This window comes from Eleutherodactylus coqui, chromosome 10 (genome assembly GCF_035609145.1).
Source record: "Eleutherodactylus coqui strain aEleCoq1 chromosome 10, aEleCoq1.hap1, whole genome shotgun sequence".
NCBI classification, from domain to species: domain Eukaryota; kingdom Metazoa; phylum Chordata; class Amphibia; order Anura; family Eleutherodactylidae; genus Eleutherodactylus; species Eleutherodactylus coqui.
In genome coordinates, this window is record NC_089846.1 from 32,874,609 (window position 1) to 32,892,967 (window position 18,359).

At 50.7% G+C, this 18,359-nt stretch overlaps 1 protein-coding gene across 1 annotated transcript in view; it reads right to left on the reverse strand.

Moving 5' to 3' along the window:
- The window catches only part of LOC136580322 (5'-nucleotidase domain-containing protein 2-like), a 45,362-nt gene extending 29,905 nt beyond the window's left edge, over positions 1-15,457 (reverse strand). Inside the window, exons 1-6 of the mRNA XM_066580790.1 lie at positions 15,124-15,457; positions 6,326-6,510; positions 5,834-5,908; positions 4,224-4,279; positions 3,895-3,988; positions 1,718-1,846 (exon numbers count right to left, since the gene is read on the reverse strand). Of these exons, the coding sequence (XP_066436887.1) occupies positions 1,718-1,846; positions 3,895-3,988; positions 4,224-4,279; positions 5,834-5,908; positions 6,326-6,510; positions 15,124-15,406 (822 nt within the window). The 5' untranslated portion in view covers positions 15,407-15,457. The remainder of the gene's footprint in view (positions 1-1,717; positions 1,847-3,894; positions 3,989-4,223; positions 4,280-5,833; positions 5,909-6,325; positions 6,511-15,123) is intronic.
- Between the last annotated feature and the right edge of the window lie 2,902 nt (positions 15,458-18,359).

An 18,359-nucleotide genomic window follows, 5' to 3' on the forward strand; every position in this document is an offset into this window, starting at 1 on the left:
CATGCGTCGTAATGACCCAGAGAAGGAGGTTAATAGATTATTTAACCCCTTAATGACATGGCCCCTTTTTTTCTTTTTTCCCCATTTCTTTTTTTCCTCCCCCCTGTTTAAAAAATCACAACTTGTCCCGCAAAAAACAAGTCCTCACATGGCCATGTCAATGGAAAAATGAAAAAGTTATGGCTCTTGAGACGCAACTGCAAAATTAGTTGAAATTCAATGATTAGACCATTTTAAAAAACCTGCCCTGGTGGGCACAACAGGGTGGTAGGAAACCCGCCACTCAAGGGGTTAAGGCTCTATTCACATCTGTGTCATAGTTCACTTATAACAGAAGTAAGACCAAGATATTTAGTGGCAGACAGAGTGACCCTCCTGGGACTGGAGGGGGCAGTTATAGTACCAGCCGCTGTTCTGTGCCAATGCCCCTCTGATCTACCAGTTGCCGTTTTCAGCTGCCCAGGGTGGCCAAAGCAATATTCTGACTACCAAAACACTAGATCTGCTCTCCAGCCGCTCAGTACTGATCGAAAGCACGAGAACGCAGTGTGCATTAGGTAAGGAGAAAATTGTGACAGCCATCATGGACAGATGAACAGGATTCCAAACCTGCAGATTAAATGGACAACGGCAGAGAAGAACAGCAGGTAACTCTTCCCACCAGTCCTGGGACAGAACTTTGTCCCATGACCTGAAGGTCACTTTTACCTAAAACTTAATCAAGTTTTTTCTTCATCCCGACATTTGCCATTCCTACCCCCGATGCAATGCTACAGCAGGTGTAAACCCAAGACATTACTACATATTTGTGTAAGAGCACAGAGACTTCTCGCAAAGTGAACAATGGTGGAACAAGCTGGATAGGACATGTCACCGTGTACTTGGGAGCAGTCAATGTGTGAAGAACAAACACTCCAATGATCCCCTGACAGTCATGAGACCCATAAATCACCTCCCCACTCCAGAGGAGGACTCGGCTCATTAACCCTTATCCGTGGAGCCTCGGGCGCTGCGTTACCATGTTCTCAGGGCAAATAACCCAGATGCCATCACGGATGCTACATTCTCTCTACTGCAATGTAAAGGCCAGCTCAGGGATCATCTCTACACCTCGTCTCCAGGCCCATCCCTCACATACCAAAAGAAAACAAAACAAAATTATATATATATATAAAATATATAGTGCAATGCACAAATTATATATTTTTTACATTATATCCCCAATAAGTGTGCAAAACAAAAACCACGAGGCAGGCACGCTGGTAAATGCTTCCTCTTATCAAGATGCTCACGCCGCCCCCGCCCCGTTCCCCAACTCCTTACTAGTCAGATAATAAACAGCTGTGGGCCTCTTACATCACACGGCTCATGGTCTGGCACAACATGTTCTCGCCAGGCTGAGGCCCCACAACCTGAACTACAGGGAGGAGGAAGAGGAGGGGGAGGTGCACTGCGACCCGAAGAAACAAGAAACTTCCTCAAATCCCCCGCCAACTCAGCACTGTGCTTCCAGTCTCTGCTGGTTTGAGTTATTACTTTTTGGGAAAAAATAAGGAAGGGATACAATTAAATCTACTTTCTCCACCCAAAACAGACGGCTCACATTGCCGATCTTCCAAAATATACAGTTATACAGAACAAAGTACTCCGGATTATATTTACCGTCATCTAAGGGAAGAAGGTTACCAGCCGTGCCAAGGCGGTGGAAGATACTTACTGTGACGTCCTTGTAGAGGTGGACAGGGTCATAATCAATGTCATTGCTGAGGAAGAAGTCGTTGGCCACGGCCAGGAGGTTCATCTCCGGCAAGGAGAAGATGTCCATGTACTGTTTAACGGCCGGACCCTGGGAGAGGAGACAACACTGGGTCACTATTGACCGGTAAGACAAAATACGCAAGAAGCCCTGCAACCCAAGTCATACGGTCGGACCCAGACTTCTAAAATCTTGCCAGGGTCAGAATTTTTTTGGCTTAGCTTTTAGAGAGATTAACGAAGTTCTTATTATCAGACTGCTAAAATGTGAAATCAGACCGGGAGCCTTTATGACATCTCTAGTATTTAGTCCATTCCTGGTCATCCTCACTGGAGGATTTCGTCAGGCTTGTTGGTTCTCCAGACGTTCTTTGCACGATTAACAACGTATAACAAGACTGCCATTATAATCTATGGTTGGCCCAGTGCTCAAATTGGCCACAGAGGCAAAAGCAGGGCGCTAGAAAGGGACACTTCTAGTTTAAAGAGTTATGGAACACAAATGTAAGGAGGTTGTGTGAGATTTCTTTTAAAGATTCACATAGAGCTGATAACTGTACAAACCAGCCGGCATCGGTGGTGATGTCTAGGTAGATGGGCTGGGCAGACGGACATGACCCACAGAGTTTTGTCCCCAAAATCCTGGTATCATGGCAGCCAGAAGATAAACGCTGAGCACCGATGGTGACCCTGTGGCCTCCAATTAGCCACAGCGGTCTCATGATTCCCTCTGGCATGTCTATCCAGAAGTCCCCACCAATGCCAGAGACAGGGAAAGTGGAGTTTGGTTTTTTTTTTTTTACAAAAGCCCTTTAAGCAAAAAAAGGGTAGCAAGAATGATTATTCCCCTATTATTTGCCCCACCACTTCCAACCTTGGATATTTCTAACGTTTACGTCATATTTACAGTTCAGCTAACCAATCAATAGTCTCCGCAGTCATGGAGCATTCATGTCTACAGGACTGCAGCAGTCATGGGAATGATAAGTGGCACGATATCACTGCAGGAGCTCCCAGGAACAGGGCGACATGAGACAACTTTTAGGTCAGTTTCACAGCAGCATATTAGGGGTTCACGTATGCATGCGTCCTGGCCTGGTCACAGGTCTGCTGACCCAAACTCAGAAGGTTCCTATGATGTTCCAAGTTGAGGTCAGCAGACCAGCAGCCGGCCGGACACTGGGGTGAAACTGGCCTTAAAAAGGAAGTGTCATCAGCAGTTTTCCTGCTGCAAAACTGCTGACGGTGCCATGTAAGGGAGCGGGATTACAAGAGCATCTACAAATCAGTGCTTTTAGGGCTCATTCACACAAGCGTTTGCAGTTTTGGTCCATGAAAGCTTGTCCGATTTCTCTGCATGCATTTTTGTTGAATATGTGTGGGTCATATGTCCCTCCCCCCCCCCCCCCCCCCCCCCTTACGGTTCCAAAGACTTTTATGGGTAATTTTGGTCTGAGTACAGACCTAAACAGGGATGTAACATGTCTATATGCGCCAATTTACGTTACTGGATCCGTGTGTGGTCTGTATTTAGTCAGTAACAATGCCGTCAGCCTGCAGATGGGAATAACACCCCCTTGGGGTCACCAGCAGTTAAAAGAACTTTGATACTGCTGCAAGCACTCTAGAAGTGGGGCTAATGTGAAATGTCATCCTTCATGCAATCAGCTGCTCCATAGCTTCCAGTGACAGCTGTAGCAGTCTCCCGATTGGACACTGCAGCTGAGCAAACGCCGCCTCCAGAGCTTTGGTGGCATCAAAAGTTTTTTTTCAGACTACTGGAGACCCTAAAAGAATTGATGGAGACACTTTTATGTTCCTCACCCACCCCATCTGCATCGCCAAAACTGCTCAGATTAATTTTAAAACTCAAAACCCCATGAAACCCGAGACAAATGCCAAGTCTTTGACATGTTGCCATTTTAGTGCCCAAAACTCTAGATTGTATGGAATACAATCATACACACTGGATAGATTAAAAAAAAGTGTATTTGGCGCATACGGTTGTCGTAGCCATTTTTTTTTTTTCTGATGAAGAGATCATAACCAACAACTTGGCTTAAAGATCTGGTTGGTCTGCAGTCACACCAGTTCCTGAAAACGCCGGTCTCAGAAGTCCACAGCCTGGGGGGTCCTTACCTTGCCGTAGAACCCGCTGACCTGGTGCAGTGGGATGTGGTGTGTTCCCTGGTAGAGCTCCATCACCTCCTCATCTGGGACCGGCTTGAGGCCCCTAGTGAATTGGGAGGGAGGCACATTACATTAACAGGAAAGTTTAGGTGAACACACCACACTAAGGGGGCAACAACTGCCCAACGTAAGGAGTAGAACCATACAAACCAATCTGAGAGCTGTAGGGGGGCGTCCTCAGAAGACAACATGGCCATGTGCAGTTGTGACTCCTGAGGAGTCTTCCCGAGCCTGAACATCTCATCACTATACTAAGATCCACCATATTATACACTTACTTGTACACGGTGCCCAACTCAATGTAGTGGTAGGCATCGATCTTCATCAGTAGTCCCTGTGCCAAGACAGTCGTATCAGAGGTTGCAGTACAAGATAAGACGTATGTCTAGGACCTAACAGACTGGAGTCCGGGCTCTTAGCAAAGGTGCTGAGCACTTAATAGGCAGGAACAAATACACGGGGCCAAAGCATGGATGAGTTATGCAAACTACATAACAGTCTATGGTAGAAGGCCTCAGTAATCTAGATGGCACGAAAAGTGGAAACTGCAAGCAGATTTATTATATTTACACAGGAGAGTGTGATATCCGTCCAAGAAACCCATCAATATCGCACTCGTAAACCACGCACAGGGTTTTTTTTTTTTTTTTTATGCAAGTATGCTGCCATTTTTTTTGCCTTGCTCCTACAGGAAAAAAAATGGGTGATATCACCCAAAAATTGGACATGCTGTGATTTTTTGATCTCTCACTATCAGCGCAAAACCACTCATGTAAACGGATCCACTGAAATCAATTAGTTATTTTCCCCATGCGAGTTCCATCCATATCACAACCAGACAAAACTCGCACGGGAAAATAGTTTGCATTATGCCGCGTCTCGCATGAGCGAAAGTCCAGGATCTCCACCATATGCACCGAATGCCCAATTTATTAGATAAAGACCCTCATTTAGAAGTGTGTTGGACCTCCTTTCGAATTTAGAACTACAGCAATTCATCTTAGCACCCGGCATGAAAAGCAAGTTAGAATGTTTTTGTTTTTTTTTATTTTTGGAACACCGTTACTCCACCTCCATCAGCCGGACTTGCTGACATCAGACAGGAAGGGTTCATCGATTCATGCTGCTTGCACCAAATTCCGACCTCCCATCAGCATGGGGCAATAGAAATTTGGATTCATCTGAGCAGGTGATGGTTTTTCCTGTTCAATGATCCAAATTTAAGCTCCATTTGGCTTGCTGGAGTCTCAGCTTTCCGTTTCTCCTAGACATTAATGATGCTGAACTGGTCATCCGCTGTTATGGCCCATCTGTGATAAGCAGTGACTAGTTGTGTGTTCAGACACCTTAGTTGGAGAACAAGTTTTGTACTCCATTGCAACTTGCTCGACTGTGCACCCCTGTGTCAGATTCTTGACATCCTCCTCTGACCAGTTATGTCCACCAGATCCCCTTTCGTTGGAGGTTTTCCCTCAGTCCCCCCCATTCTCTGTATACTCCTCACATCGCTCCAGAAGAAACCCCCCAGAGTTGGCAGTGTATGACATCCCGGCCCTGACTAGTCCTGCTCCGATGACCGGGCCTCATTGGCAGTCGCTCAAATGTGGATTCACAATAAGACTGAACCACAGAAACCTTGTCACTTGATGTTATGCTGCACTTCAGGGTCACCGGTCTAATTTCCACAGAGGAAGGGTCAAGGTCTCTAATAAAGTGGCCATCGGCATATGTCTGTTATCTTCTAACCATTATTACGAACAAGCAGAGATACAACAGACCGCACAGAGGAAGTGCAAACATTGGTTTTGGCCATCCTCCAGATTTCTGGGCTTCATGTAGTTTTATGTGATGCTACCTGTACAGTTATAGACACTCAAACTGCAATTACCTTATTGATGTCATAATGGAGACCTCTGACCGCAAAGTTGGGCAGATATTCATACTTGAAGATTCCCGCTGGGTACTAGAAAGTTAAAAAAAAAAAGTCTACAAGTTCATTTTGTTTTAAGTAGCAGCAAAGCCTTCACAAGGACGTCCGCACCAGTAAGGGGGTCTACCAAAAGGTTTTGGGCAAGCACTTCTGAAGTATAGCTCAGCGGTACAGAAAGGGTTGACAATGGTCATCATATCTACAGTATCATATCTTAGACCCCAAATATCAGCTGTACTCCCAGTGATAACGGTTGAGCACATGACTGTTAGTTCAGCTAGCGCTTTATAACTACACCCTGTATATATCATGTCATTTTCCCTGGAGATGACCACCAGAAGTGCTGGAATTAAGAACCACTGGCTAAACCATCGACGGCCGCCATTGCTTATGGTCACCTCCACCTCTCCTTGTGCAAGCACCCAGCCATGCAAGAAGCATTGAGCGTACCTTGTACTGCTCCACCAGGATGTCGCGGGCCGTGTTGAAGATCATGGAGTGCAACGCGTTGGAGTATAGCGCCAAAGTATAGTCGTAGTCAAAGCCGTAGATCTCTATGTCACGAAGACATACTTCATTGTTTGCGTACATGGTGGATGAGTTCAGGAGGTTGCACACCCCGGGAGGCAGGAGGTCTGCAGAGAAAAGAAACCAGGTATTAGGATAAAGGGAACCCGTCAGCAGGTGGGGACAAAGTAAACCAATAGCAGCGGTACAATTCTATAGGGTCTGTCTCGCCACTATGGTCTTTGCTTTGAATGTGGCTAGAAGTACACCTATGGATTTGCACTTTGCTTCAGTTACATGCGGTGTGGGACATTTTCATTGCGCTGCGGTGGCGGGCTGGGCCATCTGCTAGTTGGGCGTTTAGCAAGAAACTCTCCACCCCTCTCGTGCGATTGACTCCTACTACGTCATCCACACATTGCTCTGAGGTCTCGCACCTGCACCGCGATGTTGGGTATCGGCGCACAGGTAGATAACAGGTGGTCACCCTCACAGAAAGTCTAACTCTGGGTGCACTTCCATAGACTTCTATGGGAACACAGTGGTCTGAGATGTCAGATTGTGAGACTGAGGGATCCACTATTGGACAGCGTGGGAACGCGGAGGGCGCAAGTATAAAAATAACTAAAATCGACGACTCCCCGTCACCTCCCTGTCACCTTCCAAAAGCACCATAAACTATTAAACTTGCTTAGAGCGCGCTCAAAATCAGCGATTTTCTGTTTTTTCCAGGATTTTTTTTTTTTTAAGAAGAGCATAGATTTCACTTTTTACAATCTCATTGACAGATCTTAAAATGTATAACTTTTTTGTAAATCAGCTCGTTTCTGTTTAAATCCATTTTAACAGATTTGATTCTTCTTTTGTCGCTTCCCTGATGCCCGCGTGGATTCCAAAATAGTTCCGTTAAATGGCCAAAAAGTGGAATGAAACAAACATTTCCATTCCGTTGCGCAATTCATTGACTATAAAAGAGGGGGAAATCCTCCCCCCTGCAATGGCAAAAAAAAATAAAAAAATAAAAATTTTAATAGATGCAACAAAGCAGAAAACTGAAAATTCCGCTGAAACCAATAGGCAGTAAAGCAGAACCTCCTCTCCCCCTCCCCCACCGTGGTTGTGCCGTTTCTCTGATGCGAATGAGCCCTAAATATCAGACATGGACTTCACCTCCCATCCAAAAGAGGGATAAAACCTCCACAGGACATTTTCCTGACTGCAGGAATTTCCTTTGAACTCCTTTTGAATCATTATATCCCCTCCAGGACAAAGTTGCATGGAGGGGGGGGGGAGGGGAGGGCGCACCACAAATCAGGACATCGGGATAATCTCTACCATGTGACGACCAGCAGCCAAACCGCCAACTTACTAGATTCCCCCTTTATGGGTGAAGCATCGGAATATGATACATTGTAACCAAGTCCTGCAGATGGATATGGATGGGGGAGGTATACATATCTTCCATGCATGTAATATGCAGTACTAAAAGCCCACTGATTTCTTATTGAGCCGCTCACATCTGCAGGGGTTTTTTTGTTTTTTTTTAAATTAAATGTGTGAAAAAATAATTTAGTTAGTTGCAGTTTTTTTACCGTGATTAGCGCGGCACTTTCAGCACCGCGCTAATTGCGGTAAGGCTCCCATTTGGACTGCTCAGACAGCCGCTGGTTCGCTTCTCTATTTTTGGGCGTTTAGCGCTCCTTATTGAGGAGGTTTAGGACGCCTTCAGATTTGCGCTGGACCTCTGTTCGGTGCTTCTGTCGCAGATCTAGCACAAAGCGCTGGTATAAATAGCGCTGTATGCTGCGCTTTTTCTTACGGTAAAATACTGGACTGCGGAACGGAAATCAGACGGCCCTCATTATAGTCAAGGAGGGCCATTCGGCGGTGTTTGGATCCGTTCGGATAGGAGATTCCCCCTTCCTTCTTCCCAAATAGAGCAGGAAACCAGGACCCCCACCGCAGATGGGGAAGCAGCCTAATGCAGGGATGTGCGGCCCCAATATACCACGAGCGAGCCCCCCCCTAATACAAGGCAGCAGGACCTGTTTGGCATCGAGAAGTGGAAGCTATGCACCAAGTAATGGTATACAGTATATATGTGCTGGCAGTTCCCGTACGCAGGAGTCATCACAGCAATAATGTACATTTCAGCTATTTTAGCACCGCTTCCCCCAGCAAGAACAGGCCGGACGGTGAAGAGAGATTGTGGATCCTGGCAGCACAGATACACATCGCCTGCGTCACCGCCGGCCGGCCGACTGCCACATCATCGCTTCAGAAAAAGCCTGAGAATCTCAGGGGGCTGCTGAGAGGGGCTCGTGTCCCCCAAAACTAACAGATGTAGCTGCAACTCCCCCTCATTCCACAGACTGGAGTTTAATTGCTACAATGTGTGATTGTACTGGATACAACTATATAAGCAACATGCAGAAAGTCTTCACTCCGGCACTTTGCTACATTTTATTATGTTTTGGTCTTGTGCAAGTTTATAAACACCCCCCCCCCCCCATCATTCTGCACTCACTGCCCCATAATTACAGAGAGAGAACAGAATGTTACAAATCTTTGTACAAAACCAAAAACACTATTTTTCTGCATACCAAAGGTCCCCGTAGACGTCAATGGGTGACGCGCGGCAGGCGAGGAGGTAGACGTCAATGGGTGACGCGCGGCAGGCGAGGAGGTAGACGTCAATGGGTGACGCGCGGCAGGCGAGGAGGTAGACGTCAATGGGTGACGCGCGGCAGGCGAGGAGGTAGACGTCAATGGGTGACGCGCGGCAGGCGAGGAGGTAGACGTCAATGGGTGACGCGCGGCAGGCGAGGAGGTAGACGTCAATGGGTGACGCGCGGCAGGCGAGGAGGTAGACGTCAATGGGTGACGCGCGGCAGGCGAGGAGGTAGACGTCAATGGGTGACGCGCGGCAGGCGAGGAGGTAGACGTCAATGGGTGACGCGCGGCAGGCGAGGAGGTAGACGTCAATGGGTGACGCGCGGCAGGCGAGGAGGTAGACGTCAATGGGTGACGCGCGGCAGGCGAGGAGGTAGACGTCAATGGGTGACGCGCGGCAGGCGAGGAGGTAGACGTCAATGGGTGACGCGCGGCAGGCGAGGAGGTAGACGTCAATGGGTGACGCGCGGCAGGCGAGGAGGTAGACGTCAATGGGTGACGCGCGGCAGGCGAGGAGGTAGACGTCAATGGGTGACGCGCGGCAGGCGAGGAGGTAGACGTCAATGGGTGACGCGCGGCAGGCGAGGAGGTAGACGTCAATGGGTGACGCGCGGCAGGCGAGGAGGTAGACGTCAATGGGTGACGCGCGGCAGGCGAGGAGGTAGACGTCAATGGGTGACGCGCGGCAGGCGAGGAGGTAGACGTCAATGGGTGACGCGCGGCAGGCGAGGAGGTAGACGTCAATGGGTGACGCGCGGCAGGCGAGGAGGTAGACGTCAATGGGTGACGCGCGGCAGGCGAGGAGGTAGACGTCAATGGGTGACGCGCGGCAGGCGAGGAGGTAGACGTCAATGGGTGACGCGCGGCAGGCGAGGAGGTAGACGTCAATGGGTGACGCGCGGCAGGCGAGGAGGTAGACGTCAATGGGTGACGCGCGGCAGGCGAGGAGGTAGACGTCAATGGGTGACGCGCGGCAGGCGAGGAGGTAGACGTCAATGGGTGACGCGCGGCAGGCGAGGAGGTAGACGTCAATGGGTGACGCGCGGCAGGCGAGGAGGTAGACGTCAATGGGTGACGCGCGGCAGGCGAGGAGGTAGACGTCAATGGGTGACGCGCGGCAGGCGAGGAGGTAGACGTCAATGGGTGACGCGCGGCAGGCGAGGAGGTAGACGTCAATGGGTGACGCGCGGCAGGCGAGGAGGTAGACGTCAATGGGTGACGCGCGGCAGGCGAGGAGGTAGACGTCAATGGGTGACGCGCGGCAGGCGAGGAGGTAGACGTCAATGGGTGACGCGCGGCAGGCGAGGAGGTAGACGTCAATGGGTGACGCGCGGCAGGCGAGGAGGTAGACGTCAATGGGTGACGCGCGGCAGGCGAGGAGGTAGACGTCAATGGGTGACGCGCGGCAGGCGAGGAGGTAGACGTCAATGGGTGACGCGCGGCAGGCGAGGAGGTAGACGTCAATGGGTGACGCGCGGCAGGCGAGGAGGTAGACGTCAATGGGTGACGCGCGGCAGGCGAGGAGGTAGACGTCAATGGGTGACGCGCGGCAGGCGAGGAGGTAGACGTCAATGGGTGACGCGCGGCAGGCGAGGAGGTAGACGTCAATGGGTGACGCGCGGCAGGCGAGGAGGTAGACGTCAATGGGTGACGCGCGGCAGGCGAGGAGGTAGACGTCAATGGGTGACGCGCGGCAGGCGAGGAGGTAGACGTCAATGGGTGACGCGCGGCAGGCGAGGAGGTAGACGTCAATGGGTGACGCGCGGCAGGCGAGGAGGTAGACGTCAATGGGTGACGCGCGGCAGGCGAGGAGGTAGACGTCAATGGGTGACGCGCGGCAGGCGAGGAGGTAGACGTCAATGGGTGACGCGCGGCAGGCGAGGAGGTAGACGTCAATGGGTGACGCGCGGCAGGCGAGGAGGTAGACGTCAATGGGTGACGCGCGGCAGGCGAGGAGGTAGACGTCAATGGGTGACGCGCGGCAGGCGAGGAGGTAGACGTCAATGGGTGACGCGCGGCAGGCGAGGAGGTAGACGTCAATGGGTGACGCGCGGCAGGCGAGGAGGTAGACGTCAATGGGTGACGCGCGGCAGGCGAGGAGGTAGAAGTCAATGGGTGACGCGCGGCAGGCGAGGAGGTAGAAGTCAATGGGTGACGCGCGGCACGCGAGGAGGTAGAAGTCAATGGGTGACGCGCGGCAGGCGAGGAGGTAGAAGTCAATGGGTGACGCGCGGCACGCGAGGAGGTAGAAGTCAATGGGTGACGCGCGGCACGCGAGGAGGTAGAAGTCAATGGGTGACGCGCGGCACGCGAGGAGGTAGAAGTCAATGGGTGACGCGCGGCACGCGAGGAGGTAGAAGTCAATGGGTGACGCGCGGCACGCGAGGAGGTAGAAGTCAATGGGTGACGCGCGGCACGCGAGGAGGTAGAAGTCAATGGGTGACGCGCGGCACGCGAGGAGGTAGAAGTCCACTGCTGCATCGTTGCCTGCAAATCAACATATTCTGCGGCCACAACATCTCGCTACTGCGCAGCGCTCAGGCACATCCAAGTATGCATGTGCCCTTGTGAAGCTGGCCTTATGACAACGGTGACGATCAACTAACGGACGGGGTCCCAAGTGCCAGCCCCTTGCCATCCACTACAATTAAATCCAATCAATTGAATTTACCATATGGGACTCAAATCCTGAAATCACAGTTTAGAAACATCTCAAAAGACAATCAAGAGAAATAGGAGAATAGGAGCCCCCGATGCCAACTTTCAAGTTCATACCAAAGGGTCTGAATACTTATGTCAATGCAAAACCGACAGCTCCATTCCTCTGCAAAGGCCAGGCTTGGTATTACAGGCAGATTTCATATTAATGGGACGTTTACCTGCAATTCCAAGCCTGGCCACTGTAGTGGGAACGGAGCTGTCAGTTTCCTGTTGAAATCAGCTCACTGCACAAGCACACTGGTCTGGCAAACAGCTGATCGGCGGGGGTCCCTGGTGGCAGACCCCTGCTGATCTACTATTGAAAGCCTATTCTAAGGCTAGGCTATCAGTATTTTATACCCGGACAATCCCTTTAAATCATGGTATAAAGTGTAACTAGTTTTCAGTTGTATACGGCTGCAGAGGATCTGTTACATTGAAATCTTCAGTTTGGTAACAATGTATCACTGCTGTAAGAGGCTCGTCGTGCGCCGCAGATCAGGAGGGTCTAGAAGAGCCGTGATGACAGGGATAGTCAGGAGAAGCAGAGGACGACCACAAAGGAGCTCAGAGACCCCCCCCCCCCCAGTACGTGCTGCAAGCAACGCAGCCAGAGCGTCCCCTGCCAGAACTTGTCCATTGTAGAGGATGAACGCCCCAATGCCCGCAGCCCAGTCATTACTGGCACTGACACAGCAGAGTCAAGAAGCTTTAATATCCGAGTCAGCAGTCTGCCCGGGTGATTTCAGAAGCAGGTCGCCATCCTAACGCCCCCCCCCCCCCCCCCCCAATCGAACTTGTCACCATTAGTCCTACATTTATGAGATGAGGGTCCCCACTGTCCTATCTCATCGCCTTCCTACAGTTCTAAGTACTGGGGGGCTCACCCAGCGTAGGGCCACACAGGCTGTATTCCTGGTGATTTGCGGGGTATTTCGCGCTTTGCCGTACAAACGTCACGCGGATTCCACGATCGGCAGCGTATATCGATGCAGCGCCGGATTTCCCTGCACCACGTAGAGCATATTTATTAAAGGGTTCTTTAAAGGGCATCTGAAGGGGTGTAAACCAATAAAGGGGCCGATACTCTCCGCTCGTCCCTCGGGGGTGGGGCTCCGCTCTCCACCGTGCTGTTTGTTTATAGGCTGGGACATCCGGTAAACCTGCTGCTGCAGCCAATGACGGCGCTCCGCTATCACTACCGAGCTCATTGGCTGCAGCAGCTTGTTTGTAGACAGGCCTGAGCGGATGGCCAACTGTAAAGAGGACATCAGCAGGGACGAATGGGGAGAGGCATCAGCTCCTTTGTCATTTTACACCACAAGGGGGAGCTGTTGAGATGCCCCTTATACCACTTGGACAACCCCCTTATAACGCAGCCTTTTACTGCGGTGTGAGCTGGCGTATTTTTTCACTGCGAATGACAGCGTTCACACTTGCAATAAATGATTGCGCGAGTGGCTCAGCGATCGTCAGTGTACTTTCACGGAGTCCATTCACCACGCATTTCGCGCACAATATGCTATTACAAGTCTCACCCACACGGCTTGACTGTAAGTGCTGCAAAACCAACTGCGTTTTCACCCGCGGGAACGCACTATAGGGGTAGGCTCCCATGGTGGACGGCAGCTATCCTGCCACGGAGCCGCACGCAGATGTAGTCCCGCCACGTGTGGCATTTCAAACGTGTTTCTGCAGAAAGTACCGACGTGTCACTTCTTCATGCAGATCCACGTGAAAACGCATTGGAACCTCCACGTGCGGGTTCTGCCCTCCGACAGGACTGCGTCCGGGGCGGATCAGATTTCTGCCGCAGTTTTACAGCGGATTCGTCGCTGCAAATTCCACAATCTAATCCGCCGTGTGAACACAGCGCTGCGCCACTTTTTTTGCACCACGTCAACACCGATCCGCGCGGCTCTTTCTGAACTTATGGATTTTAGATCTGGAAAATCCGCAGCATTTACGCCCCCGTCTGACCGCAGGTTGTATAGCCGGTCCAGATGGTAATCGCCTCGTTTCATACAAACCATTCCTTACAGAACTACAACTCCCAGTATGCACCGGCAGCCCAGGACATGATGGGAGTTGTAGTCCCCCTGCTGCGGCAGATGATCGTTTTACTTCTCTGTTGTCTACTTGCGCCATTTGTCCGTTGTGTCATCTACGGACATTAGTTGTCATAAACCCTTCCAGCAGGCAGGTCCCCAAAATAACAGCCCAGTGCCCCCCTCCCCAGCAGCGCCTCTCGACACGTGGGGGGCCCTAATTTGGGACGATTCCGGTCAAGTTTTGGCTGGTTATTTCCTACAGGAGCCAGAAAAAAAAAAAAAAACACGCATTGCGCCGACACGTACGGCTTGCTTACATCAGCATTAGGCAGTTCCATTCAGGAACGGCCCCCAACTGACTATAATGGGGTCCATTCAATTTTTGGCAGGCAGTCCAGCATTTTAACGGTATTTACAGGACAGAATGGCGCTACTTGCTGCGCTATTTCATCCCATTTTCTAGCGGGAATCAGCGATCGAAGTTCTGAATCTAACCTCCCCCGCTGATGTGAACAGAACTGGAACGCGATTTTCATGCACATGCCACGCGATCGCCTTCTATCGGGAAAACATAAATGCGGTTTCGGAGGTTCCGTCGCTGATCCAACTCAAAATACCGGAAGAAAAAAAAAAGCGCTGCACGCAACCGATTTTCTGCCATCCTCCAGCTGGAAACTGAACAGACCCGGTTCTAGTCAATGGGGTCCATTTGGACGCAGGTGGACCCCCACCACAGATGTGAAGCCCCCCCTTTCACTCACGTGACGCGCTTTTCCCATTTGGTACGATTTCCCAGGATCGACAATGGCACGCGCCCCTGTAAACACGGACTAACACAGAACCGCGCAGAAGTCACGTGGGGCGTTACACACGCGGGTTTTGGTAATTGAAAAGCGCTAAATATGATAAAAAGTTTTTTGTTTTTTTTTTAAAGTTAAAAATTGGCGCAAAGATTCACAGCAAAACGCGTAACGGACGTTTCGTTTCCATTAAAGGGGAACTCCACAGGTTCACAACTACTACACAGCCGGAGACGGGGAGCGCCGGTGCCTGATCAGGAACGTTTACCCATTCGCAACGACTCCGAAATGTCGCCAAATCCTTGATTTCCGTGAATCTGATCCGCACGTACGTTATAAGCCCCACAGGAATGCAGTCGGAGTCAGGACCCTTCCAATGTGCCCACCTTTGTGCCAGTGGGCAGCCTTCCAGCCTGGCATGTTAAGAGAGCGGAGCTCCCCTTTAAGGAAACTCCAACTAGTCTGCAGCTGAACTACAAGTCCCAGCATGCCCTGCAGCCAGCACCCCCAGGGTTACCTTGCACCAGCTTCTTCATCTCCCCGTACCGGGACCATAGGAAGGTCTTGCTGTCGATCTTGGGGGCGGTGGATGAGGACGAGAAGTGGCGGCCAACGGGGGCTGCGCTGGGTGGGTGCAGATGGGGCTGTGCAGGGGTGGAGGCCCCCGAGGACGGGGAGGGCTGCACAGGGGGAGCAGCTGTGGCTGCAGGGGTAGCGGCTCCGTCCCGGGCAGTGCTGTATGTAGCCGAGGCCACCCTCCGGGAGGGGGCGCAGAGGTGCCGGTACATCACAGCCGCCATCTCCAAGCAGCTCCGGACACTATCGCACGCCGACCCAAGCAACACAACAAGCTATGAAAGCAACTCCACCCCTCGCCACGTCTATTGGTCCGCAGTTGCCCTTATGGGCGTGGTGTATAGTGCGGTCCAATAGAAATGAAGGAATAAGAAAAGGGGCGTGGCGTTCTGTGCTTTGTTGTCTTTGGCAGGGTGTCGCGCCTCAGCGCTGGTGGCTACGTGCGCTTACATTGTCCTCCACAGAACATATGTGCAGCCGAATACCCCCCTCATTAGCCGGAAAGTGGAGACGACCGCGCATACATCTCCATGAGGAATGTTCCATTTATAGGGGAGAATCTATATTTCATGTGTACGTAAAAACAATTGTGAAACCATCTTAAAGAAATACTATTTTTGTTGCCCAAAGCAACCAATCACCCAGCAGGTATCATGTTCCAGCAGCAGTAGAAGACGTTGTTTTTTTTATACCGGGACTCCTGCTGATCAGGCCAGAATGCCTTGCTGAGGTTGGTTGCTATTGGCAACAGAGTAGTATTTCTTCTAGACTGGTTTTATAGATCTGCTCGTAATTCTTAAATGAGTTGTAAACTATTGATGGTCTATCCTCAGGATGTGTCATTGGCCGGGCTCCACTGCCTGGGACCCCCGCTGATCAGGCCAGCATGCTTGTGAACTGAGTTGATTTCTGCAGAAAGCAGAAGCTCTGTTCCCACTGCAGGCAAAGTTCCCATTCATTTCAATGCCTGCAATACCAAGCCTGGCCACTACAGTAAGAACGGAGCTGTCTGCTACCTGCAGAATTCACTCCTGTAAGGGAGAGCAGCGGCCAGGTGAACTGCTGATCAGCAGTGGCTCTGGGCAGCAAACCTTGCCCATCTACTATAGCGATGGTAGATTAGTAAGGGACTGACCCCCGCAGATCTACCATTGATGACCTGTCCTTAGAATAGGTCGTCAGTAGTTTACAACCAGACAATCCCTTTAAATATGTCATCAAGCAACTAACATCACAAACAAACTATGGGATCGCTCCTAGTCGAAAATGGGGGTCCCAGGAGAAAATACTTTACAGAAAGCAAAAAATGTAACCTTTAGGCCGGCTTCACATAACGCGTAACGTCCATGGGCTTCTGCAGCAGAAAACCATAAAGCTCAAATCTGACCCAAAATGGCGCAGTTTTAGCCACAATTTTTGTAGTAAATCCGCTGCACATTTTAACCCTTTCAACAGTGGAAAACCCGCAGCAAATACACTAGAAGTCCGCAGTGGCCAAATCTGCATAAAAAAAGTAAGGATTTGGCTGCAGTTTTTGAAGACACGTCACTTCTTATTGCGGAAACGCAAATTTCTAGCTGGAATTAAAGGGGTTGTCCTGCGCCGAAACGTTTTTTTTTTTTTCAATAGCCCCCCCCGTTCGGCGCGAGACAAACCCGATGCAGGGGTTAAAAATAAAAACCGGACAGTGCTTACCTGAATCCCCGCGCTCCGGTGACTTCTTACTTACCTGGTGAAGATGGCCGCCGGGATCTTCTCCCTCGGTGGACCGCAGCTCTTCTGTGCGGTCCATTGCCGATTCCAGCCTCCTGATTGGCTGGAATCGGCACGTGACGGGGCGGAGCTACGAGGAGCCGCTCTCCGGCACGAGCGGCCCCATTGAGAAAAGAAGAAGACCGGACTGCGCAAGCACGTCTAATCAGGCGATTAGACGCTGAAATTAGACGGCACCATGGAGACGGGGACGCCAGCAACGGAACAGGTAAGTGAATAACTTCTGTTTGGCTCATAATTAATGCACAATGTATATTACAAAGTGCATTAATATGGCCATACAGAAGTGTATAGACCCACTTGCTTTCGCGGGACAACCCCTTTAAGGGCACAGATTTTCCCATCAACAGGGCAAATTCCTCATTTGGATCTTCACAGAAAACCATGGCAGAAAGCCGCAGATTGTGGCGCAGTTTTTCAGGCGGAATTCATCACAGAAAATTTCACGGTGAATTCAGTCGTGTGAACAAATTCTAAAGGTGCGTCCACACACGGCAGGTTTAGGTGCAAATCCAACCCAAAATCTGCAACATAATTTGCGCTGCGGATTTTGTCGTGGATCAGCAGCAGATTTCACATTGAAGGGGTGAAGTCTGCTGCAGCGCCGCACACAATGCACTACACGGCTGCGGCGCTGCAAGTGGGATTTTGATGCTGATTTTGGTGCAGATTTTCTGCTGTGGTTAATCCACACCAACTCTGTTACATAATATAATATCTTTATTTATATAGCGCCAACATAATCTGCAGCGCTTACATAGCATGGGGAACAGATACAAAACCACAGTTACATGTAGTAATCAATTGATAGAGACAGTAGGGGTGAGGGTCCTGCTCTAACGAGCTTACATACTACAGATAATGGGGTGATATAGAGGTAAAGGGGCTGGAGATGTGCACGGTATGGCGGGGTGGAGAGTGAGGGATGCTATACACACAGACAATGGTCAGGCCTTATAGTGGCGGAGTCGGTATGACTGTAGCTGCCGGTTGACTACGGCCAGCAGGGATTGCAGTCAGTAGGACAGGGAGCATGTTATCATGCAGAGTACATAGGGATTTGGCTTAGGAGATATGGTATGCCTCCCTGAAGAGGTAAGTTTTTAGGGCACGCCTGAAGTTGTGTGCCAGAGATTGCCCGGATACTTTGGGGTTCCAGAGGACTGGTGCTGCTCTGGAGAAGTCTTGGAGGTGGGAGAGAGAGGTTTGAGTTAAAGGGGCACAGTCTGATTTCGTTAGTGGAGCGGAGAGCGGGGGCTGGATGATGGATTGAGATGAGGAAGGCAATGTAGAGCGCCGTGGTGCTGTGGAGAGCTTTGTGGATGAAGGTGGTGAGTTTAAATTGAGTTCTGTATTTAACGGGCAGCCAGTGCAGTGACCGGTACAGGACAGAGGCGTTCGAGT